Source organism: Lampetra planeri, chromosome 38 (assembly GCF_965212315.1).
Source record: "Lampetra planeri chromosome 38, kcLamPlan1.2.h2, whole genome shotgun sequence".
NCBI classification, from domain to species: Eukaryota; Metazoa; Chordata; class Hyperoartia; order Petromyzontiformes; family Petromyzontidae; genus Lampetra; species Lampetra planeri.
Genome location: NC_136144.1, coordinates 11,283,529 through 11,309,462, shown reverse-complemented (window position 1 = coordinate 11,309,462; position 25,934 = coordinate 11,283,529). Strand labels below are relative to the sequence as shown.

At 57.4% G+C, this 25,934-nt stretch overlaps 2 protein-coding genes across 6 annotated transcripts in view; one reads left to right on the top strand and one right to left on the bottom strand.

Annotated features, from left to right (window-relative positions):
* The first annotated feature begins 7,535 nt into the window (after positions 1-7,535).
* On the top strand, positions 7,536-11,728 carry LOC144731174 (uncharacterized). Its single transcript, XM_078612140.1, has 2 exons — positions 7,536-7,618; positions 9,783-11,728. Exons 1-2 carry the CDS (start codon positions 7,601-7,603, stop codon positions 10,134-10,136), a joined length of 372 nt encoding a protein of 123 aa, XP_078468266.1. The 5' UTR covers positions 7,536-7,600; the 3' UTR covers positions 10,137-11,728.
* A 3,420-nt stretch (positions 11,729-15,148) lies between these two features.
* The window catches only part of LOC144731323 (RNA-binding protein 10-like), a 42,499-nt gene continuing 31,713 nt past the window's right edge, over positions 15,149-25,934 (bottom strand). For 3 of the 5 annotated variants that reach the window (XM_078612387.1, XM_078612390.1, XM_078612391.1), the window contains 9 exons: positions 25,491-25,796; positions 24,748-24,972; positions 24,360-24,449; positions 23,811-24,041; positions 23,020-23,094; positions 22,379-22,441; positions 20,969-21,063; positions 20,091-20,220; positions 15,149-17,091 (listed from right to left, as the gene is read on the bottom strand). In XM_078612387.1, coding sequence (XP_078468513.1) covers positions 16,969-17,091; positions 20,091-20,220; positions 20,969-21,063; positions 22,379-22,441; positions 23,020-23,094; positions 23,811-24,041; positions 24,360-24,449; positions 24,748-24,972; positions 25,491-25,796 — 1,338 coding nt within the window. In that variant the 3' untranslated portion in view covers positions 15,149-16,968. The remainder of the gene's footprint in view (positions 17,092-20,090; positions 20,221-20,968; positions 21,064-22,378; positions 22,442-23,019; positions 23,095-23,810; positions 24,042-24,359; positions 24,450-24,747; positions 24,973-25,490; positions 25,797-25,934) is intronic. The other 2 variants (XM_078612388.1, XM_078612389.1) reach the window with 2 other exon arrangements.

Here is a 25,934-nt window from a genome sequence, read left to right as displayed (position 1 = left end):
TGCTGCAAGGTGACACTGACGGCTGCTCTGTGGTGCTTCCAGTGTCCAGGGGCCTGCTCAAGGCGCGGCTCCGGCTGGAGCATGCACACCACACACATGTTGGTGATGTGCAGCGCGTCTTCTTCGAACGCTGGGGAGCCGGAAAAGCCATCTGTACCAGCGTGGACGGCACCCTCGTGTTCACCTTCTGAAGCGCTCGCTCGTCACCGTGGCGTGCGTGATGACACCACAACCACCACGTGACTTTTCTTTCGTGTTGTGCGCGGTGCTTTTAGCTCCACAGCGCGTGGATTTATAGCGTTCGTTTCATTTGTGTTGCTGGTGACTTTGTGTATTTCATATCGAAATCGCCTCCAGTGCTGTTGCTGCTGGCGGCAATAGAAGTTGTTTAAAAGTCAAAGTCTCTCCCCAACCCTCTCTCCACGTCTCCCCCCTCTCTCTTCTCTCTCGCTGTGTTCAAGTGGAGCCTCTCTCTGTCTCTGAGTGGAGGCCAGAGAGTTGAGGACACTCGTGGAGAGAGAGTGGAGTGGTGGGTGAGGGGTGAGGTGGTGGTGGTGGTGGGGTGTTCGGTGTGGTGAGTGTGTGCTGTGTTTGGTGAGTGTGCTGTGTGGTGTGTACCCATGTGCGCATGCATTTAAGTGTGTGAGTGTGTGTGTAGTTTAGTCAGTGAGTGTGTGAGTGTGTGTGTAGTTTGGTGAGTGAGTGTGTAAGTGTGTGTGTAGTTTGGTGAGTGAGTGTGTGAGTGTGTGTGTAGTTTGGTGAGTGTGTGTGTGAGAGTGTGTGTAGTTTGGTGAGTGTGAGTGTGTAGTGTGGTGAGTGTGTGTGTAGTTTGGTGAGTGAGTGTGTGAGTGTGTGTGTAGTGTGGTGAGTGTGTGTGTGTGTGTAGTGTGGTGAGTGTGTGTGTAGTTTGGTGAGTGAGTGTGTGTGTAGTGTGGTGAGTGTGTGTGTGTAGTGTGGTGAGTGTGTGTGTAGTGTGGTGAGTGTGTGTGTGTAGTGTGGTGAGTGTGTGTGTAGTGTGGTGAGTGTGTGTGTAGTGTGGTTAGTGTGTGTGTGTAGTGTGGTGAGTGTGTGTGTAGTGTGGTGAGTGTGTGTGTAGTGTGGTGAGTGTGTGTGTAGTTTGGTGAGTGAGTGTGTGTGTAGTGTGGTGTGTGTGTGTTGTGTGGTGAGTGTGTGTGTAGTTTGGTGAGTGAGTGTGTGTGTAGTGTGGTGAGTGTGTATTGTGGTGAGTGTGTATGTGTGTAGTGTGGTGAGTGTGTGTGTAGTGTGGTGAGTGAGTGTGTGAGTGTGTGTGTAGTGTGGTGAGTGTGTAGTTTGGTGAGTGTGTAGTTTGGTGTGTGTGTGTAAATGTAGTGTTTGTAGTTGTGAGGGGAGCGGTGGTGTAGTGGTTAGCGCTACGCTGCGCTATGAACCTGGCGACCCGAGTTTGATTCCTGCTCACGGCCAACACCAGTGACGAGTATCTGAATCGGTCCTGGGCCTCCCCTAGGTCGACTCAGCCTCAAATTAGTACCTGGTGTGGTGTGTCAACATCGCCACTAGGAAGACAAAGGCGGCCGGGCGTGGTGTTAGCCACCCACCCCATCGTGTGCCGTGACAGCCTTCATAGGTGCTACTCGCTAACAGCCCTTGCCCCAACAGTCTGTTACAGGCTATACGGGCGATCTTTGTCTTTGAAATATAATCAACAAAATATTTAAATGGTGTAAACAGTCATAATGAGGGGAGGCGAGGAATGTAACCCCGGAGATGGAAATCAGCGAGATCCACAGTGGAGATATAGCAGAAACCCCCACCACTCACCCCACCACTCACCCCTACCCCTCACCCCTACCACTCACCCCTACCACTCACCCCTACCACTCACCACTCACCCCTACCCCTCACCCCTACCACTCACCACTACCACTCACCACTACCACTCACCCCCACCACCCACCCCTACCACTCACCCCTACCACTCACCCCTACCACTCACCACTCACCCCTACCCCTCACCCCCACCACTCACCCCTACCACTCACCCCTACCCCTCACCCATAACACTCACCACTCACCACTACCACTCACCCCCACCACCCACCCCTACCACTCACCACTCACCCCCACCACCCACCCCTACCACTCACCACTCACCCCTACCCCTACCCCTCACCCCTACCACTCACCCCTACCACTCACCACTCACCCCTACCCCTCACCCATACCACTCACCACGACCACTCACCACTCACCCCTACCCCTCACCCCTACCACTCACCCCTACCCCTCACCCATAACACTCACCACTCACCACTACCACTCACCCCCACCACCCACCCCTACCCCTCACCCCTACCACTCACCACGACCACTCACCACTCATCCCTACCCCTCACCCCTACCACTCACCCCTACCCCTCACCCCTACCACTCACCACGACCACTCACTACTCACCCCCACCACCCACCCCTACCACTCACCCCTACCACTCACCCCTACCACTCACCCCCACCACCCACCCCTACCCCTCACCCCTACCACTCACCCCTACCACTCACCACCCACCCCTACCCCTCACCCCTACCACTCACCCTTACCACTCACCACTCACCCCTACCCCTCACCCCTACCACTCACCACTCACCCCTACCACTCACCCCTACCACTCACCCCCACCACTCACCCCCACCACTCACCCCCCCCACTCACCCCTACCCCTCACCCCTACCACTCACCCCCACCACTCACCACGACCACTCACCACTACCACTCACCACTCACCCCTACCCCTCACCCCTACCACTCACCCCCACCACTCACCACTACCACTCACCACTCACCCCTACCCCTCACCCCTACCACTCACCCCTACCCCTCACCCCTAACACTCACCACTCACCCCTACCCCTCACCCCTACCACTCACCCCCACCACTCACCCCTACCCCTCACCCCTACCCCTCACCCCCACCACTCACCCCTACCCCTCACCCCTAACACTCACCACTCACCCCCACCACCCACCCCTACCACTCACCACTCACCGCCACCACTCATCCCTACCCCTCACCCCTACCACTCACCACTACCACTCACCACTCACCCCTACCACTCACCCCTACCACTCACCCCTACCCCTCACCCCTACCACTCACCACTCACCACTACCACTCACCCCCACCACCCACCCCTACCACTCACCACTCACCCCCACCACCCACCCCTACCACTCACCACTCACCCCTACCACTCACCCCTACCACTCACCACTCACCCCTACCACTAACCACTCACCCCTACCACTCACCCCTAACACTCACCCTTACCACTCACCCCTAACACTCACCACTCACCCCTACCACTCACCACTCACCCCTAGCACTCACCACTCACCCCTAGCACTCACCCCTACCACTCACCCCTACCACTCACCCCAACCCTCAACTCGACCCCTACCACTCACCACCCACCCCTACCCCTCACCCCTACCACTCACCCTTACCACTCACCACTCACCCCTACCCCTCACCCCTACCACTCACCACTCACCCCTACCACTCACCCCTACCACTCACCCCCACCACTCACCCCCACCACTCACCCCCACCACTCACCCCTACCCCTCACCCCTACCACTCACCCCCACCACTCACCACGACCACTCACCACTACCACTCACCACTCACCCCTACCCCTCACCCCTACCACTCACCCCCACCACTCACCACTACCACTCACCACTCACCCCTACCCCTCACCCCTACCACTCACCCCTACCCCTCACCCCTAACACTCACCACTCACCCCTACCCCTCACCCCTACCACTCACCCCCACCACTCACCCCTACCCCTCACCCCTACCCCTCACCCCCACCACTCACCCCTACCCCTCACCCCTAACACTCACCACTCACCCCCACCACCCACCCCTACCACTCACCACTCACCCCCACCACTCATCCCTACCCCTCACCCCTACCACTCACCACTACCACTCACCACTCACCCCTACCACTCACCCCTACCACTCACCCCTACCCCTCACCCCTACCACTCACCACTCACCACTACCACTCACCCCCACCACCCACCCCTACCACTCACCACTCACCCCCACCACCCACCCCTACCACTCACCACTCACCCCTACCACTCACCCCTACCACTCACCACTCACCCCTACCACTAACCACTCACCCCTACCACTCACCCCTAACACTCACCCTTACCACTCACCCCTAACACTCACCACTCACCCCTACCACTCACCACTCACCCCTAGCACTCACCACTCACCCCTAGCACTCACCCCTACCACTCACCCCTACCACTCACCCCAACCCTCAACTCGACCCCTACCACTCACACTCACCCAACCCTGATAGGATCGATCGATGATAGTGATAGGATATATCGGTGTCAGTGATAGGATCGATCGGTTTTAGTGAAATGGGAGCGGTGGTGTCGAGGTTAGCAGGCTGGGCTATACAAACCCGGCCACCCGAGTTCGATTCCCGCTCACTGCCAACATCGGGGACGATTTTCTGAAGCGGTCCTGGGCCTCCGCAAGGTCGACTCAGCCTCAAATGATTACCTGGTGCGGTGTGGTGTCAAACTCCACTGGGGGAGACAAAGGCGGCCGGGCGTGGTGCTGACCACCCAGCCGCTCGTGTACCGTGGCGCGGGCCTTCGTCGGTGCTCGCTAACAGAAGTCTGTCTGCCCAGGCTATAGGGGCCGGGGCGGTGTGAGGGCTGCTGCTGCTGCTGCTGCGGCTATTGTGTGTGTGGCCTGCACACAGTCCACAGGCGCGGGGGGGCTCCGTGTGCCCGGGTCGCGGGCGCTGACCGCGAGCGGCGCTGTCCAGATCGGCCTCTGCGGATGGGGCTCGTGAAGGACGCTGCCGCCGCCGCTGCTGCTGCTGGGGAGTTGGAGGCAGTCGCCCTCCAGCAACAGCAGAGGGCAGAGGAGCGACGCTCACAACAACGAGCGGAGTGCCACGCGTTTAGAACGCAGCGAGTTGGCACAGTGGTGAGCACAGGTGGTGCATCTGCCAGTCATCTCAGTCAGTCCACGGCATTTGGGTCTATTCCCTGACCTCATGCACCTAGCCTGGCACAGTGGTGAGCACAGGTGGTGCATCTGCCAGTCATCTCAGTCAGTCCACGGCATTTGGGTCTATTCCCTGACCTCATGCACCTAGCCTGGCACAGTGGTGAGCACAGGTGGTGCATCTGCCAGTCATCTCAGTCAGTCCACGGCATTTGGGTCTATTCCCTGACCTCATGCACCTAGCCTGGCACAGTGGTGAGCACAGGAGGTGCATCTGCCAGTCATCTGAGTCAGTGAGAGACGGTGAGAAATGTTGATTGATGGGCGATGGTGTTTGGTGAGGGGTGGTGAGTGATGGTGAGTGATGTGCCCTCACTACCATCATCATTATTAATCGTGCCACCATCATCCACACCACCACGAGCATGATCATCTAAATATCACCACCAAAATACAAAGATCCCCCTTATAGCCTTAACAGACTGTCGGGGCAAGTGTGCCGGTACGGCACACCAGGCGGTAGGTGGCCAGCACCACGCTCGGCCGCCTTTGTCTCCCCAGTGGCGATGGTTTTATACCACACCACGTACTAATTTGAGGCTGAGTCGCCCTAGGGGAGGCCCCAGGACCGGTTCAGATAATCAGCACTTGGTGTTGGCCGTGAGCGGGAATCGAACTCGGGTCGCCGGGGGTGGAGGTGTGGGGGTGGAGGTGTGGGGGTGGAGGTGTGAGGGTGGTGGTTTGGGGGTGGTGGTGTGGGGGTGGAGGTGTGGGGGTGGAGGTGTGGGGGTGGAGGTGTGAGGGTGGTGGTTTGGGGGTGGTGGTGTGGGGGTGGAGGTGTGAGGGTGGTGGTGGTGTGAGGGTGGAGGTGTGAGGGTGGAGGTGTGAGGGTGGTGGTGTAGGGGTGGTGGTGTGGGGGTGGTGGTGTGGGAGTGGAGGTGTGAGGGTGGTGGTGGTGTGGGGGTGGAGGTGTGAGGGTGGTGGTGGTGTGGGGGTGGAGGTGTGAGGGTGGAGTTGTGAGGGTGGTGGTGTAGGGGTGGTGGTGTGGGGGTGGTGGTGTGGGAGTGGAGGTGTGAGGGTGGTGGTGGTGTGGGGGTGGAGGTGTGAGGGTGGTGGTGGTGTGGGGGTGGAGGTGTGAGGGTGGAGGTGTGAGGGTGGTGGTGTAGGGGTGGTGGTGTGGGGGTGGTGGTGTGGGGGTGGAGGTGTGAGGGTGGTGGTGGTGTGGAGGTGTGGAGGTGTGAGGGTGGTGGTGGTGTGGAGGTGTGAGGGTGGTGGTGGTGTGGGGGTGGAGGTGTGAGGGTGGAGGTGTGAGGGTGGTGGTGTAGGGGTGGTGGTGTGGGGGTGGTGGTGTGGGGGTGGAGGTGTGAGGGTGGTGGTGGTGTGGGGGTGGAGGTGTGAGGGTGGTGGTGGTGTGGGGGTGGAGGTGTGGGGGTGGTGGTTTGGGGGTGGTGGTGTGTGGGTGGTGGTGTGGGGGTGGAGGTGTGAGGGTGGTGGTGTGGGGGTGGTGGTGTGGGGGTGGTGGTGTGGGAGTGGTGGTTTGGGGGCGGTGGTGTGTGGGTGGTGGTGTGGGGGTGGAGGTGTGAGGGTGGTGGTGTGGGGGTGGAGGTGTGAGGGTGGTGGTGTGGGGGTGGTGGTGTGGGGGTGGTGGTTTGGGGGTGGTGGTGTGGGGGTGGTGGTTTGGGGGCGGTGGTGTGTGGGTGGTGGTGTGGGGGTGGTGGTTTGGGGGCGGTGGTGTGTGGGTGGTGGTGTGGGGGTGGAGGTGTGAGGGTGGTGGTGTGGGGGTGGTGGTGTGGGGGTGGTGGTGTGGGGGTGGAGGTGTGAGGGTGGTGGTTTGGGGGCGGTGGTGTGGGGGTGGTGGTTTGGGGGCGGTGGTGTGGGGGTGGTGGTGTGGGGGTGGTGGTGTGGGGGTGGTGGTTTGGGGGTGGTGGTGTGGGGGTGGTGGTTTGGGGGCGGTGGTGTGGGGGCGGTGGTGTGGGGGTGGTGGTTTGGGGGCGGTGGTGTGTGGGTGGTGGTGTGGGGGTGGAGGTGTGAGGGTGGTGGTGTGGGGGTGGTGGTGTGGGGGTGGTGGTGTGTGGGTGGTGGTGTGGGGGTGGAGGTGTGAGGGTGGTGGTTTGGGGGCGGTGGTGTGGGGGTGGTGGTGTGGGGGTGGTGGTGTGGGGGTGGTGGTGTGTGGGTGGTGGTGTGGGGATGGTGGTGTGTGGGTGGTGGTGTGGGGGTGGTGGTGGGGGTGGTGGTGGTGTTGGGTAGTGGTGATGCGGGGTGGTGGTTTGGGGGTGGTGGTGGTGGTGTGAGGGTGGAGGTGTGGAGTGGTGGTGGTGTGGGGTAGTGGTGGTGGTGGTGTGTGGGTGGTTGTGGGGGTGCGGGGTAGTGGTGGGGGTGGTGGGGTAGTGGTGGCACGGGGTGGTGGTTGATGGTGGTGGGGGTGGTGGTGTGGGGTAGTGGTGATGGTGGTGGTGGTTGGTGGTGGTGGTGTTGGGGGTGAGAGGGAGCAGCAGGAGGCGGAGTCGTGCCTCTACAAGAGTGACAGAGTCGCCACGACTCCGCCTGAGTCTTCACCGTCTCCAGCAAGCATGGAGCAGCCACCGCAGGTGAACTAACACACACTCACATTGACACTCACTTACACTCACTCACTCACACTCTTACACTCACTCACACTCACTCACACTCACTTACGCTCACTCACACTCACTTACACACACTCACTTTCACACTCACACACTCACTCACACACTCACTCACACACTCACTAACTTACACGCTTACTCACTTACACACTCACACACTCTCACTCACACACTCACTCACACACTTACACACTCACATTCACTCACACTCACTCACACACACTCACTTACACACACTCACTCACACTCATTTACACACACACTCTTACTCACTCACTCTCACTCCCACTCTCACTCACGCAGAATCGCACACACTAACTCACAAACACACACTCAAGCACACACTCGCACTCTCTCACTCGCACTCCCTCACTATCTCACTCACCCACAACGAAAACAACGACACAGAGCCCCCGTAAAGGCTTTAACAGAGAGTCTGCGTTAGCCACAGACAGTGTTCGTACTGAAGATGCAAACACGCGCTGATGATGATGATGACGACTACTACACGTGGGCCTCGTCTTTGAGACGGATCGGTCTGCACCAGAGGCCGAGTCTCCACAAGGCTCTCGTCTCTGGTGTAGACAAGTCAGTTTCAAAGTCAACGCCAGGTGTGATTGTCAGGGCTTTCGATTTGTTTGCATGTTCACCGCGGGTACTGTGCGCGGATGACACAGCGACTCGCAAAAGGTCGAATCTGTTTTGTGTTTGAACATCTTGACACCTCCTGGTTTATTGCCAGAAAGAGTAAAACCTATTCTTCTTTTTTCTCTCAAATATATTACGTTTCATCAACAAGGGACCACTTGTTCAACTCGTAGATGAGAAGAAATGTGATGCATTTCACTTTGTAGCACTGTGAAAATAAACATGACCGTAAATTAAACAAAATAAATGGACATGAAGAGATACAAAATCTGTTTCATTTTCACTTTCATTGAGTCCTGATGCTGGCTTGTCGGAAGGGGTGCAATGAGTCACCACAATTAAACACACACAGACACACACACAGACACACACACAGACACATAGACACAGACACACACAGACACACATAGACACAGACACACAGACACACACACAGATAGACACACACACACATAGACAGACACACACACAGACACACATAGACACAGACACACATACACACACACATAGACACAGACACACACAGACACACACACGCATAGACACAGACACACACACAGACACGCACAGACACACACACAGATACACACACACACATAGACAGACACACACACAGACACACATAGACACAGACACACATACACACACACAGACACACAAACATCCCCTTGTAGCCTTAACAGACTGTAGGGGCAAGTGCTGTTAGCGAGCACCTATGAAGGCCAGAACGGCACGAGAAGGGGTGGGTGGCCAGCACCACAACCGACCGCCTTTGTCTCCCCAGTGGCGATGTTTACACACCGCACCAGGTACTCGTTTGAGGCTCAGTCGACCTAGGGGAGGCCCGGGACCGGTTCAGATAATCGTCCCTGGTGTTGGCTGAATCCGGGTCGCCGGGTTCATAGTGCAGCGCGCTAACCACGACACTACCGCTCCCTACATACTCACTTACACACACACTTTCACACACACGCACACAGTCTCTCACACACGCACACACACACCGTCTCTCACACACACGCACACAGTCTCACACACACACCGTCTCTCACACACGCACACACACAAACACTCACTCCCTGCGTGAATAGTTCGCGGTTCAGTTTGCAAGTGCGAGGTTCGCGTTTTAAGTCGACGTTTACTAAAATAAAACACAACTAATATAAAACACAACTAATATAAAACACAACTAATATAAAACACAACTAATATAAAACACAACTAATATAAAACACAACTAATATAAAACACAACTAATATAAAACACAACTAATATAAAACATATTGCATGGAAGCTGGTTCGTAAGTGCGGGCGTTCATAAGTCGGTTATTCGTAAGTGTGGGTGTTCGTAAGTGTGGGTGTTCATAAGTCGAGGATTGTCTGTACACACGTAAACATTTACAAATAATGAAACCACTGCGATCATTCCCTCTAACCCCCTCTCCATCCACCCCTCTGTGACCCCCTCCCCCACAGACACTCATCGCGAACCCCGAAATCGGAAGGGTGTCTGGAGGTCGCATCGTGAAGATGTATTTCATTGGCGCCGTGCTCTCTGCACTGGCGCTGGTGCTGGTCTTTGCAGACAAGATGAGTTCAGCAGCAGCAGAGGACGTGGAAGAGGAGGACATGGAGGAGCAAGAGCTGCAGCAGCATCATCATCATCATCAATACCACGATAATGATCATCATCAGCAGCAGCATCATCAGCAGCAGGAGCAGCAGCAGCTCGAGTCGGAAGCCGACCCGTGCTGCCAGGCTGAGCTGATGTCCAAGCTGACGAGTAGCTCCCACCAGGAGACTCGCAGCGAGCGGTGTCTGGCGGCGTGACGATGGTGGAGATTGAGGAGGAGATGGAGGAGACATCGAGAGGGAGACGGTGTCTGGCGGTGTGACGATGGTGGAGATGGAGGAGTTGGAGGGGGAGACATTGAGAGGGAGACGGTGTCTGGCGGCGTGACGATGGTGGAGATTGAGGAGGAGATGGAGGAGACATCGAGAGGGAGACGGTGTCTGGCGGTGTGACGATGGTGGAGATGGAGGAGTTGGAGGGGGAGACATTGAGAGGGAGACGGTGTCTGGCGGCGTGAAGATGGTGAAGGTGGAGGAGGAGGAGGAGACCACAATGCCAAGACACCACCACCAACCACCACCACGTGATGATGTTGAGCAGGAGTTGAAGGAGGAATGGGTGACCTCAAGACCAAGCAACGATGGACCACCACCACAACCACCACCACCACCACCACCCACCACCACCACAAATACCACCACGATGCTGATGATGAAGATTGGGAACGTTCAACACCAGGCACGGGCGCTTTGTGTGGGGGGGGGTGGGGGGTGCAGAGAACGTGGGGAGCGGTGGCGCAAGTGGTCAACACACTGAGCCACGAACCCAGCGACCCGAGTTCGATTCCAGCTCACGGCCAACACCAGTGACGACGAATATCTGAACCGGTCTTGGGCCTCCACTAGGTCGACTCAGCCTCAAATGAGTACCTGGCGCGGTGAGACAAAGGCGGCTGGGCATGGTGTTGGCTACCCACCCGCTCGTGTGCCGTGCCGTGCCGGCCTTCAGAGGTGCTACTCGTTACCAGCACTTGCCCCTACAGTCCGTTAATGCTGCACGGGGGACCTTTGTCTTTGGTGCAGCGAACACACCGACGGGATCATTGTGAGCTCTCGTGCCAGGCGGTTCTAGCAATGGTCACTGCTGGTGGGTCAGGCTTGACTGTAGGGTCAGGGTCAGGGTCAGTGACGGTTGGGCAGGGTTTAGGGTGGTTCTCGTGGTAGGTGAGTTGGTGATGGTATAGGGGAAGGCGGGTAACTAGGAGTTGATTGGTTAAGGTTTAGGGTTAGTCCTAGGGGCTGGTCAGGGCGAGTACTAATGGCGAGTTGATAAGGCTGAAGATTAGTGGTGGGCGGGGTACTCAATCGCAGAAACGAAAAACATGTATACTGTTTATAAACACATGGGGTTTGATGAAACAAAGTTGTAACTTAACTTAGTGCTGGATTATCCTAGTCGCTACTACATGTGTAGTAGCTACACCTGTAGTAGTAGCTACTACACATGTAGTAGTAGCTACTAGAATAATCCAGCACTAAGTTAAGTTACAACTTTGTTTCATCAAACCCCATGTGTTTATAAACAGTATACATGTTTGTCGTTTCTGCGATTGAGAACCCAAAGGGGGGGGGGGGGGGGGTGCAAGGCTTGCAGTGACAGGGGAAGAGCCAGTGGCACTAGAAGCATGCAGCAGTATCCCCAATGCCTCTGCACTAGAAGCATGCAGCAGTATCCCCAATGCCTCTGCACTAGAAGCATGCAGCAGTATCCCCGATGCCTCTGCACGAGAAGCATGCAGCAGTATCCCCGATGCCTCTGCACTAGAAGCATGCAGCAGTATCCCCAATGCCTCTGCACTAGAAGCATGCAGCAGTATCCCCGATGCCTCTGCACTAGAAGCATGCAGCAGTATCCCCGATGCCTCTGCACGAGAAGCATGCAGCAGTATCCCCAATGCCTCTGCACTAGAAGCATGCAGCAGTATCCCCAATGCCTCTGCACTAGAAGCATGCAGCAGTAACCCCAATGCCTCTGCACTAGAAGCATGCAGCAGTATCCCCGATGCCTCTGCACGAGAAGCATGCAGCAGTATCCCCAATGCCTCTGCACTAGAAGCATGCAGCAGTATCCCCGATGCCTCTGCACTAGAAGCATGCAGCAGTATCCCCAATGCCTCTGCACTAGAAGCATGCAGCAGTATCCCCGATGCCTCTGCACTAGAAGCATGCAGCAGTATCCCCGATGCCTCTGCACTAGAAGCATGCAGCAGTATCCCCGATGCCTCTGCACGAGAAGCATGCAGCAGTATCCCCGATGCCTCTGCACTAGAAGCATGCAGCAGTATCCCCAATGCCTCTGCACTAGAAGCATGCAGCAGTATCCCCAATGCCTCTGCACTAGAAGCATGCAGCAGTATCCCCGATGCCTCTGCACGAGAAGCATGCAGCAGTATCCCCAATGCCTCTGCACTAGAAGCATGCAGCAGTATCCCCAATGCCTCTGCACGAGAAGCATGCAGCAGTATCCCCAATGCCTCTGCACTAGAAGCATGCAGCAGTATCCCCGATGCCTCTGCACGAGAAGCATGCAGCAGTATCCCCAATGCCTCTGCACTAGAAGCATGCAGCAGTATCCCCGATGCCTCTGCACGAGAAGCATGCAGCAGTATCCCCGATGCCTCTGCACTAGAAGCATGCAGCAGTATCCCCGATGCCTCTGCACTAGAAGCATGCAGCAGTATCCCCGATGCCTCTGCACTAGAAGCATGCAGCAGTATCCCCGATGCCTCTGCACTAGAAGCATGCAGCAGTATCCCCGATGCCTCTGCGTGCGTGGCGATCGCGACCCTGTGGGTGGCAGTCGCGTGTTCCTGCTCGCACTCTGACGTCATTCCCTTCGCTCAGGTCGCGTTGTGTCCAACTCGCATTTCGCGTCATAACCCATCAATAAAATGCCTTCCCGAAATACATTGGTGGCGTTTATATCTTCAGGGTGCTTCAAACAAGTATTCACGCTTCTGGGACTGTGCAAACATATCACGAGAGATGTGCCTCCGGGCTCTGGATGCCATCTGGAAGATCGAGGCACGTGTTGACAATGATGGTGAACAAGTGGAGACTCTTTACACTTTGCTTCTTTCGGTAAAGTCACGTGCGTATAAAATAAAATAAATCGCGACGTTTCGGGCGCGTGGCTGAGTGGGTGAGTGAGTGACTGTGTGGGTGAGTGTGTGGATGAGTACCCTAGGGAGCGCACACAGCGCGCTCCCGAGGGCACAGACTAAATGACGAGACGTATCCGCAGTAGCGACATCTGCCCGGCGGCTGGACGAGGTCCCGCGTGAGAAACACGCGGAGTGACAGCGACGGCAGTCGCGGTGACACGGGGCAGCAGCAGCAGCAGCTACTGCTGGGAAGTTATCACTGAAGGCCCGAACCACACAGAAGTGCCTGGGGCCGACAAAGAACCTGAATCCGGCCCTGCGTGCCGGCGCTAAATCGTGCAGTGATACGGGGGTTGACCTCCCTGGCGCCGTGACCCTCCCTCCCACGTCCGTCCGCTTTGCCCGGGGCGGGTTGAAGGGCGCTGGCGCGAGTGGTTGGCGCGGTGCGCTGTGGAAAACCGCTGAGCCGATATCTGAACTGAACCACTTTTTGGCCAGTGCGGTTAAAACCGATCGAAGATGTCCGCAGCCATTCGGCCAGGGCGGTGCTGCACGTACGGCGCGGCCTCTGTCCGTCTGCTGCAGCAGCGGTGGTGGTGGTGGTGGAGGCAATTCCAGCAGGATCCCCTACGTCTCTGCTTTACTGGCCTGGTCAAGGCCTATGATGCCATCGACAAGCCAGAGCTTTTGAATACCATTCAGCTCTCCAAGCTTCGTCGGGGGGTTAAAACTCTGGTGGTCGTTGAAGGTGACGCGGCATGGGGCCGCGACGATGCTCGTGCTGGGATCCACCAGGCCGGCTCTCTCCCGGACAGTCGCATGGGCTGCCAACGCCCGCCCGCTGCAGTGCAGACGACACCAAGCCACTGCGCGAGGTCTCTTTGGGGCATGGGGGGACGTGGACGTGATTGTGCGAGTGGATATCCACGCTATTTTACCCAGGTAAGGCCCACTGGGCCATACGGCTCTTTGTCAGAAGCGACCTGGCCATCGCGAATCATCGTCAGACGAAGTGGATCATCACGTGGCAATGTCGAGCAGCCGCATTCTCTAAGCGCAACGTTCATTCTAAATGTGGAGGGAAAACCCAGAGAACCCTGAGGAACATCCACTCGGTCACGCGGAGAGACACCGCAACCTCCAAATACACAGCAGCAGCAGGCGTCAGGGTCGGGATCGATCCCACGACCTCCTGGAGACCAGGCGAGGGAGTTAACATCTCCTAGCCACCGTGGCGCCCCATGCAAGCGGACACTGGCATGTCCACGCAAGTGTTTGATGGGCCTCGGTGAGAATGAAGCAGCCCCTGACGTCACATTCCAGTCGCTCGGTGAATCCACCCGAGAATGGAAAACCCCGAGACGGACTTTGTGACCTCCTCAAATGATTGTTTATGTTCGCATTTATGATGACGCTCGTTTACCCCACGAGAGCCTCGCCGAGTCTCAACTCTTCCTCAGGAGGATCCTGCCAGCTGTTCACAGCACCAGGAGGATGCGATGCTGCTGCTGCTGTGCGTGCTCACGAGGTACAGGGGACCGTCAGCATCGCAGGTCCACGCGCTGCGATACGAACCCGGCGGCCCGAGTTCGATTCCCGCTCACGGCCAACGTCGGTGACGAATAACCGAACCGATTCTGGGCCTCCCCTCGGTCGACTCAGCCTCAAATGGTTATCTGGTGCAGTGTGTAAACATCGCCACAGGGGAGACAAAGGCGGTGGGGGCCGGGCATGGTGCTGGCCACCCACCCCCTCGTGTGCCATGCCGGCCTTCATAGGTGCTCGCGAACAGCACTTGCACCAAGTCTACAAAAAGAGGCGCACGGGGGCGATGCGTCTTTGTCTTTGCTCCCAATTAAGACATCTGCAGGTAATTTTTCAGCATCGGGGATGTTTATGGCCAACATCAGTGAGATTGTGTGGGGGGTGTTTTCCTTGGGCTACGGGAGAAACATCTGGAGAAGCCGGCAGAACCCCACACAGAAGAGGAGAGAGAACAAACACAACTCCAAAGAGGACGGCGCCCGGGTCGGGAACCGAACCCAGGCCCTTCTTGCTTCGGCACAGTGGTGGTGCCACCACCGCGCTCCCACTCTGCCGCCAGGATGTTGTTTCGTGTAAAATTTATTGATATCGGGTTGCGTCAAAAACAATCATCCACGTCACATTGGGGAGGGCATCGCTCGCTACCGCAATCCAGAATCCGTCCCTCAATCCGCGCCGGGTTTGTCGAACGAGGATCCACATCGTTACGTTGCCGAAGGCTTCATCGCTCGCAACCGTACTCCAGAATCCGTAACGGAGACCCGCACCAGAGTTTCGTCGCGAGAGCCACGTGATCACAAATAATCCGTGTCGATTTTTTTTAAACAGCCGACACACGCAGCGCGCCTGTTAATAAGACACGAAATTAAAAATGTAATCGCATAATTGTATCAGCATGGTCACTGGGGGAAAACACCAACGGCTGACAATGGATCTTCACAAACACTGCCCAACATGGAAATCAAGACGAGTGACCCAGGCCGCACGCCTCCCGCGAGGGTCGCGATGCACGGCAAGGCGATGGTTGGGCTGCTATAAATGTCCACGCGATGAAAAGCCACATTCCTGGTTGAGCTGTCATTTGTGATGGCCAAGTCGCAGTGGGCTTTGCCTGCCAAATGAAATCTTTCAGGCGAACTAAAAAGTCGAAGTGATTTGCTGCTGCTGCTGCTCGAATGAGCAATGAGGCATCGGTGCCCATCTGCACTTGACAGCCCGGCAGGAGCAAGTGGGCGGGGGGGGGTCTATCCCACATGACCAACGCTCAGCTCATTACTAATACGCCCCCCCACCCACATCTCTGTTTAACGTTACCGTAACTTCATATTGTAGTTGAGCTGCGATCAGTCTGAACATGATCTCTGCCCGGGCCGACTAAGTGCTCAAGAGGACTCATTCTATTTAAACACCGATTTGTGTTTGTGCACGAAATCCCTTCACATCATGCGTCACGACGCCGTTGTCTTCGGGGGGGCATTTCTATCCTTCTATCCCCTCCGCCGCTGTCAACTCGGACCGATGGCACCGCCGTCCCAGCGGTTTCGCTGCACGCGGCAAAATTGGTTGGACGTCTGTCAAAATCGCACCCAGATCGGACTGTTTCAAATGCATCTGTAATTATTTTTCATGAACCGATAATAAAACTGCGTTCGACAACCAGGTTCGCTTTTTAAAAAAGAATGTACTCGGGTACGACCCCCGAATTCCCGCACCGCGCCGACGAATTAATCGCCAACCCGTGCCGAAGCGATGGTGTCAGGCTTTTACGAAGGTTAATTATACGATCAAGGTCTGCGGAATACCTGCACGCACACACACGCGCGTGTACACAACAGCCCCGCTCTCACACGCACGCAACACACACACGCGCGTGTACACAACAGCCCCGCTCTCACACGCACGCAACACACACACGCGCGTGTACACAACTGCCCCGCTCTCACACGCACGCACACGTACGCACACGCGCGTGTACACAACTGCGCACGCGTTATCACGCACACACACACTCGCGCGTGTACACAACAGCCCCGCTCTCACAAGCACGTGTACACTACAACCCCGCCCACACACGCACGCGGCCGCCCCAGCTGCAGAGCTCTTGATTCCAGCAGCTGGACGGCAAACGCGGCCACCATCGGACCATCGCGACGACGAGCGAGCGGCGTAAACTTCACGATGGGACAGGGGGACTTCGGCTGGCCTCCTGGACAGCCAGCAGGTAGCCCTGGTGGATGTGGGGGGCCGACCCTTCGCCATCTTCCAAAGCGCGGGGACGTGGGGTCGCGGGGTCACACGCGGACCGCAAGGTCACGCCAAGTCACGGCGGGTCACGCCAAGTCTCTGCGCCAGCGACGGTGCCGGCGGGGGAGGGGGGCTCGCTAGTCAAGTTCCTTGAAGCGGGCGGCCGTGGTCTTGAGCACGTGGGCCTTGTACGACTCGGACGACATGCCGTAGTTGCTGCCGCGGACGCCCAGACCCGAGCCCTGGGGCCGCTGGGTCACCTGACCGGACAAGCGGGGGAGGAAGGGGGTGGGGGGGGGCGTCAGCTCCGATTCCGACCGACCGCTCCGTCAAGACGCCGCTTGAAGCACGCAACAAAGACAAAGATCTTGACTTTAAACTTTCGTGACTGCAGGAATTCATATTCTTTGGTTCTTTCAGGAAAGTCATGGATAGAAAAAATATAATAAAATTAAAGTGAATAAAAATATAAATAATAAAAAGAAAATAATAATAAAAAACAATTCCTCAACCACATCAATTCCATACACCCAGCCATCAAATTCACCATGGAGGCAGAAAAAGGATGGCATGCTACCACTCTTGGATGTCTTCATCAAAAAGAGACCAGATGGCTCAATGAGCCACTCTGTCTACGGGAAAGCCACCCATACTGACACCTACCTAAAACCTGACTCCCACCACCATCCATCCCAGAAGAATGCCCTCATCAAAACGCTACACCATAGAGCTCAATGCATCTCCGACCATGAACACCTAACCAGTGAACTCAAATACGTACACCAAGCTCTCAAGGCGAATGGATATTCTGACTACGGATCTGCAAAGCCATCACCCCAACCGTGAGGAAGGAGCCATCTGAGGATCCAATCAAAACCATCACCTTACCTTACATAGCAAGGATAACCAAAAATATTGCCAAAATCTTGAACAAACACAAGATCCAGGTCCGATTTAACACAGTAGATAAAATTCGTGATCTGATCCCATCTGTGAAGGACAAAATTCCTGACATGCAATATCCCGGCGTCTACAAACTAAGCTCTATCATTGGGGAAACTAAGCGACATGTCTCGGACCGTGTTCGTGAGCATAAGGCAGATTTGAAACACGGTAAGACCAATACTTCTGCCATGGCAGATCATTATTTGAATGCGGGTTGGCTCACACGAAATTGATTTCTCTAAGACGATGGTACGTTGCAAGCCTACTGGCTATCAACAAAGATAAGCTCATGAAGCCATCCATATATGCAGACGTAGACACAATTTCAACCGTGAAGATGGGTACAAACTCAGAAATCACTGGAAGGACGTTATCAACTATTTCAAGTCATAACTGGCTGTAATGTTTCCATTTTAGACCTGGCAACCCTTTAATTGGTGGAAACCCACCACCAGCGCCGTCGTTGCCCACTACAACCATCACTCACATTAACATCAGCTGCCCGCCCATGCTGCTGACACTTGGGCTACGCCCATTTACAACCTCTATCAACAGTTTGCCTTTAGAGGCTGACCCCCCTTTTTCTGATGACGACCGCTTGTGTTGCGATCGAAACGTCGTGGTTTTTTTTAATTCACTTTATTTGTATTATAATTTTTCTATCTACATGACTTTACCGAAAGAACCAAAGAATATAAAGACAAAAGATCCCCCGTGTGGGCCCCCTCAGACTGTTGGAGCTGTTGGGGAGTAACACCTGTGAAGGCCGGCGTGGCGGACGAGGGGGTGGGTGGCCAACGCCACGCCCAGCCGCCTTTATCTCCCCAGTGGTGATGTTTACACACCGCATCAAATACTAATTTGAGGCCGAGTCGACCTAGTGGAGGCCCAGGACCGGATCAGACAAACGAAACCGGGGTAGGTGGTGGCCGTGAGCGTGAATTGAACGCGGGTCGCCGGGTTCGTAACGCCACCGCTCCCCACGCGCACGAGAACTGTGTCGGATATCACCAGCCACCGATGTTTAGCCGTGGCTGGGAGTCGGACCGAGGTGCCGCGTTGGCGGGGCAGCGCGCGCGCGCTCGCCACCCCCCCGTCGGGTGAAGACACACCCCAGGAAATTCTGGCAAATCGCCCGATGAATGCCAGTCGACGTAACCGCCAGTCCACGTTAGCTCACGTGTGTTAACGTCGTGGGTTTTAACCTCCAACACACAACCGGTTAGTGCTCGAGTGGTAACTAATTGGCCACGTTTTGTTCACCGGACGAAGACGGTTGTCACCGAATTGCGCGGCGCTTTCAGATGCGCATCGGCAGCCATCTGGAAAGCTCTTTCTTTCGATATTAGGAAGCCACTGGAGCTCAACGTAGTGGCTCATCATCATCACGTGGACATTTATAGCAGCCAAATGCTCTAAATGCGCGATGTTGATTCGAAATGTGGACAGGAAAAAAAACGGAGGACCCGGAAAAAAATCCACGCGATCACAGGGAGAGACGAAGACTCCAAATATATATGTAGAACTTCTTTCGCACCATACGTAGCCAACCCGTGCTAATCAGAGGTGCGGGAAATTTATAGCGGCCAAATACTCTGTAAAAAAGAGTGACAGTCGGATGCACTTTGGTGACACCGGCCACAGCGAGGGGCGGGACACGCGACCCGTGGTAACGATAGTCGGCCGACAGGACTCGCCGTCTCATTTTTCAAGCCGAGACTTCGGCCAAACAAAACCTCATAAACACGAGACGAGCGGCAATCGACAACAGGCGCGTACAAAACAAATGGTGGGGGGGAGGGGGGAACAGGATTCCCGTGAAGCGACGCTTGCCCCCAATGGAACGCTCGCTCGCGTTTCAGCACAACGCCGTGCCGGCAGGGTGCGCGTGAACGTGCACTCTCACGGCCACCACTCACAAGCCCTGACCCACCACCCACTAGCCCACCACCCACCACGCACTAGCCCTGACCCGCTAGCCCACCACCCACTAGCCCACCACTCACCACCCACTAGCCGACCACCCACCACCCACTAGCCCACCACCCACTAGTCCACCACCCCACCACCCACTAAGCCCACTAACCCACCACCCACTAGCCTACCACCCACTAACCCACCACCCACTAGCCCACCACCCACTAGCCCACCACCTACCCACCGTCAGTAGACCTCTGCCTGCCCCAATTCCATTTCTAGCCCCACACCTTCCCCCCTTCCGAGCTTGCCACCATCAGCGTCGTGCGTCCGATGTAACGATACGGAGGCACCACGCACCGGGGGGGGGGGGGGGGGGGGGGGGGGAGGGCCTCACCTCCACGGGGGTCGTGCGGCCCTGTCTCTTCTGGCCCAGACCCATGCCCTCCCGCCAGCCCATGGCCTGCAGCATCTTGGAGCCGATGTTGCTGCTTCCGATACCGTGCTTCGTCGGCTGCTCGTAGTCTCTGCCCGAGAAGAGAAAATAAATTGACGGAGATGCTCGCCGGAGATAGCGAGATGTTAACTCCCTCCTCCCGCCTGGGAAAGAGTTGAGACTCGTGGAGGCTCTCGTGGCGTAAACGAGCGTCATCATAAATGCGAACATAAACAATCATTTGAAGAGGTCACAAAGTCCGTCTCGGGGTTTTCCATTCTTGGGTGGGTTCACCAAGCGACTGGAATGTGACGGCAGTGGCTGCTTCATCATTCACACCGAGGCCCATCGAACACTTGCGTCGACATGCCGGTGTCCGCTTGCATGGGGCACCACGGTGGCTAGGAGATGTTAACTCCCTCGCCTGGTCTACAAGTCGTGGGATCGATCCCGACCCTGGCACCTGCTGCTGCTGTGTATGTGGAGTTTGCGTGTCGTTCCCTCTGTCTCCCCGTGGTGGTGGCGAGGCTTTTTCTCCAGGTCCTCCGGTTATTTTCCCCTCCCGATTTAGAATCAACATCACGCATTTATAGTATGTGGCTGCTATGAATGTCCATGTGAAGATCCACTTGGCTGAGCTCTAACTTGTGATAGGCAGGTCGCTGTATAGCTCACTGCACCTTAATTGGCAAAATAATGAAATCTTTTGTAGTTCATAAATAGTTTTATAACTCTCAGATAACCGGCATATTTGATTAAACGGCGCCCTCCATTGCACACGAATGCCGGATAAGAAAGCTTTTGCTGTAGAATAAACACACGAGGCAGGAGGGGCTCACATGGTCGGTGCCTGGAAGTATTTCCTCTTGGGCTCCGGGGGTGTGGGGGCCTTGAATTTCACCCTCCGCTCGGCCGCACGGTCCCTATACTTGGACTGCGGGCGAATCACACACACACACGCACGCGCACACACACACACACACACGCACGGACGCACACACACCCACACACGCACGGACGCACACACACACCAACACACGCACGGACACGCACGTACACGCACGTACACGCACACACCCACGCACGCACGCAAGCACACATGCACGCACACACACACCCACCCACCCACGCACGCTCACGCACGCACAGACACGCACGCACACAAACACGCACAGCGAGGGGACGCTCACTTACGTGCGCACGGACGACACGGGGGGGGGGGGTGGCCATGGTGGGACGGTGTCAACGCCTGACGGGATCTGGATCCAGGCACCTTCCCGTGTGGCGTTTGTGTTTGCCGTCGTCGTGCCCCCCGCGAGTGAGTGACCGTGTCCTCGTGCGCCGTGTCGGCCTCCGCAGGCGCTACCCGCTAACAGCACTTGCCCCAAGTCTGTTAAGGCTACACGGGAGATCTTTGTCTTCATGGGTGCGGGGAGCGGTAGTGGTAGATGTTAGCACGCCGCGCTACGAACCCAGTGACCCGAGTTCGATTGCCGCTCACGGCCACCAACCCCAGTGGCGATGATATTGAACCGGAACTGGGCCGGCCCTCGGTCGATTCAAATGGGTACCTGGTGCGGTGTTCTAAACGTTGCCATATTAATCTGAAGCATCAGACTGAGATAGGGACGATCCGAATATTAGTTTCAGTTTCAGCATTCAGATAAGAAAATGGGAATCAATGTCACTGATATGCCGTCGTGGGCAGAACGGAATGGAGTTCAATAGAACTCACAAACACCTTGAGAAAGACCCAAAGCAGAAGGTCCCTGGGTTTTATCTTCCACGAAGCTGCTCATGGTCCACCCTAAGCCGTACCCACCGCACAAACCATGGCAGCAGATGCGGATATCTGATGATGCACAAATGGTGCGACTGTGGTCATCAAGAACGGACATCGTGGTACAACGTGGAACGTCGCAATGGCCCGATGCACAAATACGGAGAGAGACATCGCGGCAATACGCCACACCGCTACTCCTGACGCGGCCACCTGGCTTGTCCGCTCGCATGTTGAACTTCTTTCGCATCGCACACGAGCCAAACGTGCCTAATCGGAGGTGCGGTTGGCGCAGCGTGTAAACATCGCAGTGAGCGAGTGGCGCCGTTCACGCAGGCCGGGAAACGACGCTCGGCCTCTACGGAAGAGAGGAGGTCGGGCAGCAGCCCGGGGTGAACGGCGCTGTGCGAGAGGCGACTGCGTGCGGGGGGTCGTGCGGAGGACGACGGTGACGACGTTGGACACTTGCCTCCTTGTCCTCCATCTCCCTCGACATGGTCCCTCCCCGCTGCTTCAGCATCTCCACGGTGATCTGCAACGGCACGCGGATGGGGTGAGCGCGGCAACCCCGGAGACCTCACCGCTCTTGCCACTCACCGCCGTCGATACGCTCGCCGCACTCACACCACCATCACCACGCTCACACCAGCATCGCCACACTCACCACCATCGCCACACTCACCAGCATCACCACGCTCACCACCATTGCCACGCTCACACCAGCATCACCACGCTCACCAGCATCGCCACACTCACCAGCATCACCACCCTCACACTGCCATCGCCACACTCACCACCATCATTGCCACACTCACCACCATCGCCACGCTCACCAGCAGCCACATTCACCACCATCATCGCCACACTCACCACCATTGCCACACTCACCACCATCGCCACACTCACCACGCTCGCCACTTGCACCCACACTCACACCGTTACCGTGACACGCGTACATCACCGTAACACGTGCACATCACCGTAACACGCGCACATCATCTTAACACGCGTGTGCGCATCACTGTAAGGCGCCACGTCATCTTAACGCGCGTGTGAGACAAGGCGGCACGCGTGCGTCCCCGCAGTCACGTGGTGGCAGGGGACACTTGCCTCCCTCTCCCTCCTCTCCAGCTCCTCCAGCTCCTTGGTGGACAGCTTGGCTCTCCTGTGGATCTCCAAGTTTTGCTGAAACGACACGGGGGGAGTGGGGAGGGGAGGTCAGCGACCGCGGTCACGATGGAGCGCGTCCACGCCACCGCGTGGGTTCCGTCGCTAGACACGGGTCGTGTGCATGCCGCCTAGGGCCGGGCGTGGTACTGGCAACCCTCCCCTCGTGTGCCGTGCCGGCCTCCATAGGTGCTGCTCGCTAACAGGACTTGCCCCAACAGTCTGTTAAGGCTATACGGGGGATCTTTGTCTTTGCATCGTATGTTGACCTTCTTTGAGCACAGTAAGTAGCCAACCGTGCTCATCGGAGGTGCGGGGGGGGCAACAAACTAAACAGCGGCCTCGAGGGGACGACCAGAGCAACACAGACCAGTGCACGCAATGACAAGGCCCCAGTGTGCAGCCCTCAAAGAGATTTCCGGAGCGAGCGCTGTGAGCCCAGCAGCTATTAAAGCCCGAATGGCACCCGAGGGGGCGGTGTGGCCGCCTTTGTCTCCCCGGTGCTGATGTTTACACACCGCTCCAGGTACTCATTTGTGAGGCTGAGTCGACCTAGGGGAGGCCCAGGAGCGGTTCAGATATTCGTCACCAGTGTTGGCCGTGAGCGGGAATCGAACTCGGGTCGCCAGGTTCGTAGTGCTAGGCCACCGCTTCACAGACACACGCACGCACATCCGCACACACACAGACGGAGGCACGGTGAGACACACGCAGTGACGCGTGCGTGCGCCCACCTTGTGCAGGTCGGACAGCTGCTGGTGGCGGATGAGCGCCTCCTTGGTGGGGAACTGGCGCCGGCACAGCAGGCACGCCAGCTTCTGCCAATCGGTGAGCTTCTCGTCGCGGCGCGGCGCCTGCACGTCCACGACGGCGGCGGCGGCGGCCGGCGTGGGCTCCTCCTCGCTGTCGCTGTCCCCGCCGTACGACACGAGACCCACGGGGGGAGCCGGGGGACTGGCCTTGCGCTGTGCATCGTCGGAGACGGAGGGCGGGGGTCGCAGGTGAAAGGGAAGAGGGGAAGGTTGGCAAGTAGGAATAATAACGGAACGCCCCGGTAGCGAGATGTTAACTACCTCGCCAGGTATACAGGAGGGTGTGGTGCTGTGTGTGGTGCTGTGCGTGGTGCTGTGCGTGGTGCTGTGCGTGGTGCTGTGCGTGGTGCTGTGCGTGGTGCTGTGCGTGGTGCTGTGCGTGGTGCTGTGCGTGGTGCTCTGTGTGGTGCTCTGTGTGGTGCTCTGCTATCTGTCCGGTCGCCCCCCACTCCCCAAGGTGTGGGTTACCACCTTCTCCAGCCTCCGGGAGTCGCTCCTCTTCAGCTCCAGCGAGCGCTCCGCACGCTCCTGCCCCAGCGGCGTCCTGGGCTTCTGCATGTTCTGTGCCCGTGGACGGGACGACGTGCGGACGGACGACGTGCGGACGGACGACATGCGGACACGCGGACGGACACGCGGACGGACACGCAGACAGACAGACGGACACACGCGGACAGACGAGCAAAGGGAAAGATGTGCGGACACCCGGATGGACGCGCAGACAGACCACGTGGACACACGGACAGACGCGGGGACAGACAGGCGAGGCAGTTAACATCTCTGCCGGGTCCATAGCACAGCGCGCGTGTGCAACTGCTGACTGGCACCGGGCCGATGGCGCCGCGCCGCGTCTGCTCACCAGTTTCTCGAGCAGCGAGAAGCCGGCGTCTGCAGCGGCCGCCTCCCTCTTGCGGGCGCCGTCACCGCCGCCACCGCCGCCGCGTCCTCCCAGTGGTTGGCTCGGGGGCGAGGAATGGCCGGGACCGGCGGGAGGGGGAGGGTGGCACGGCAGCGGCAGGTCCCTGGGCGGCTGCTGCTTGTTGCGGTTGAGCGTCTTCGCCCAGCGCTCCATGTCCTTGGCGATCTGAGTCGGCGGGAAAGGTGGGTGGGTAGCGGGTGGGTGGGCGAGCGGACAGGGGGGGAGTGGGCGGGTGGAGGAGTGGGTGAGCGGGTGGGTGAGCGAGCGGACAGGTGAAAGAGCGGGGCAGCGGGCAGGCGAGGAAGCGGGCGAGTGGGTGGGTGGGTGAGCGACCGGGTGAGTCAGCGAGTGGGTGGAGAAGCAGGCAAGTGAGCGAGTGGGTGAGTGAGTGGGCAAGTGAGTGGGCGGGTGGGTGAGTAGGTGGGTGGGTGAGCGAGCGAGTGGTCAGGCAGGTGGGGAAGCAAGTCGGTGAGGCGGTGGATGGGCGAACGGGCAAGGGAACCCGCAGGATAGAATAGTTATTGAAGAGAAAATGGCAAATCAAAACAAGTCAAATGGTGTATATATCTCTTTGCTGTTATTTATTTACCCAGGACAGCTTGACCAAGTTTCAAGACTCTTTGTCATGAGAACCCCGTACCCCATGCCCTCGATATCACCCTCACCATCCCCCTCTCTCTCACCTTCCCGCTCACCTGCTGAGCAAGCCTCGTCTTAGGCTTCATCATCTTCCTCTCCCTCTCTGCGCCGGCGTCTCTGCCCGTGGGCGGCGTCGGTGCGGGCGGTGGCGGCGGTGGCATCATCTTGCTCTCATCGGACGCCCGACTCACCGCCGTTGACTCCTCGCCACCGCCGGCACCGCCGGCACCACCGTCGCCCTCCTGCGACCCCCCGGGGGGATTGCTGTCGTCCGCGGTCGGTGCCGGGAGGTACTGCTTGGTCTCGGGGTCCCAGTACATGTACTGCTGCTTCTCGGCATTGTAGAAGTACTGCGGAGGAGATGAAGGGAGAGAAAGGGTGGAGGGGGTAAGCGTTTAAAGAGAAAGTGCGCAGTTTCATCCCATGCGTTTGGTTCTTCAATCGTCCGCGATGGCGGGATGTTAACCACCTCGCCTGGTGTACAAGGA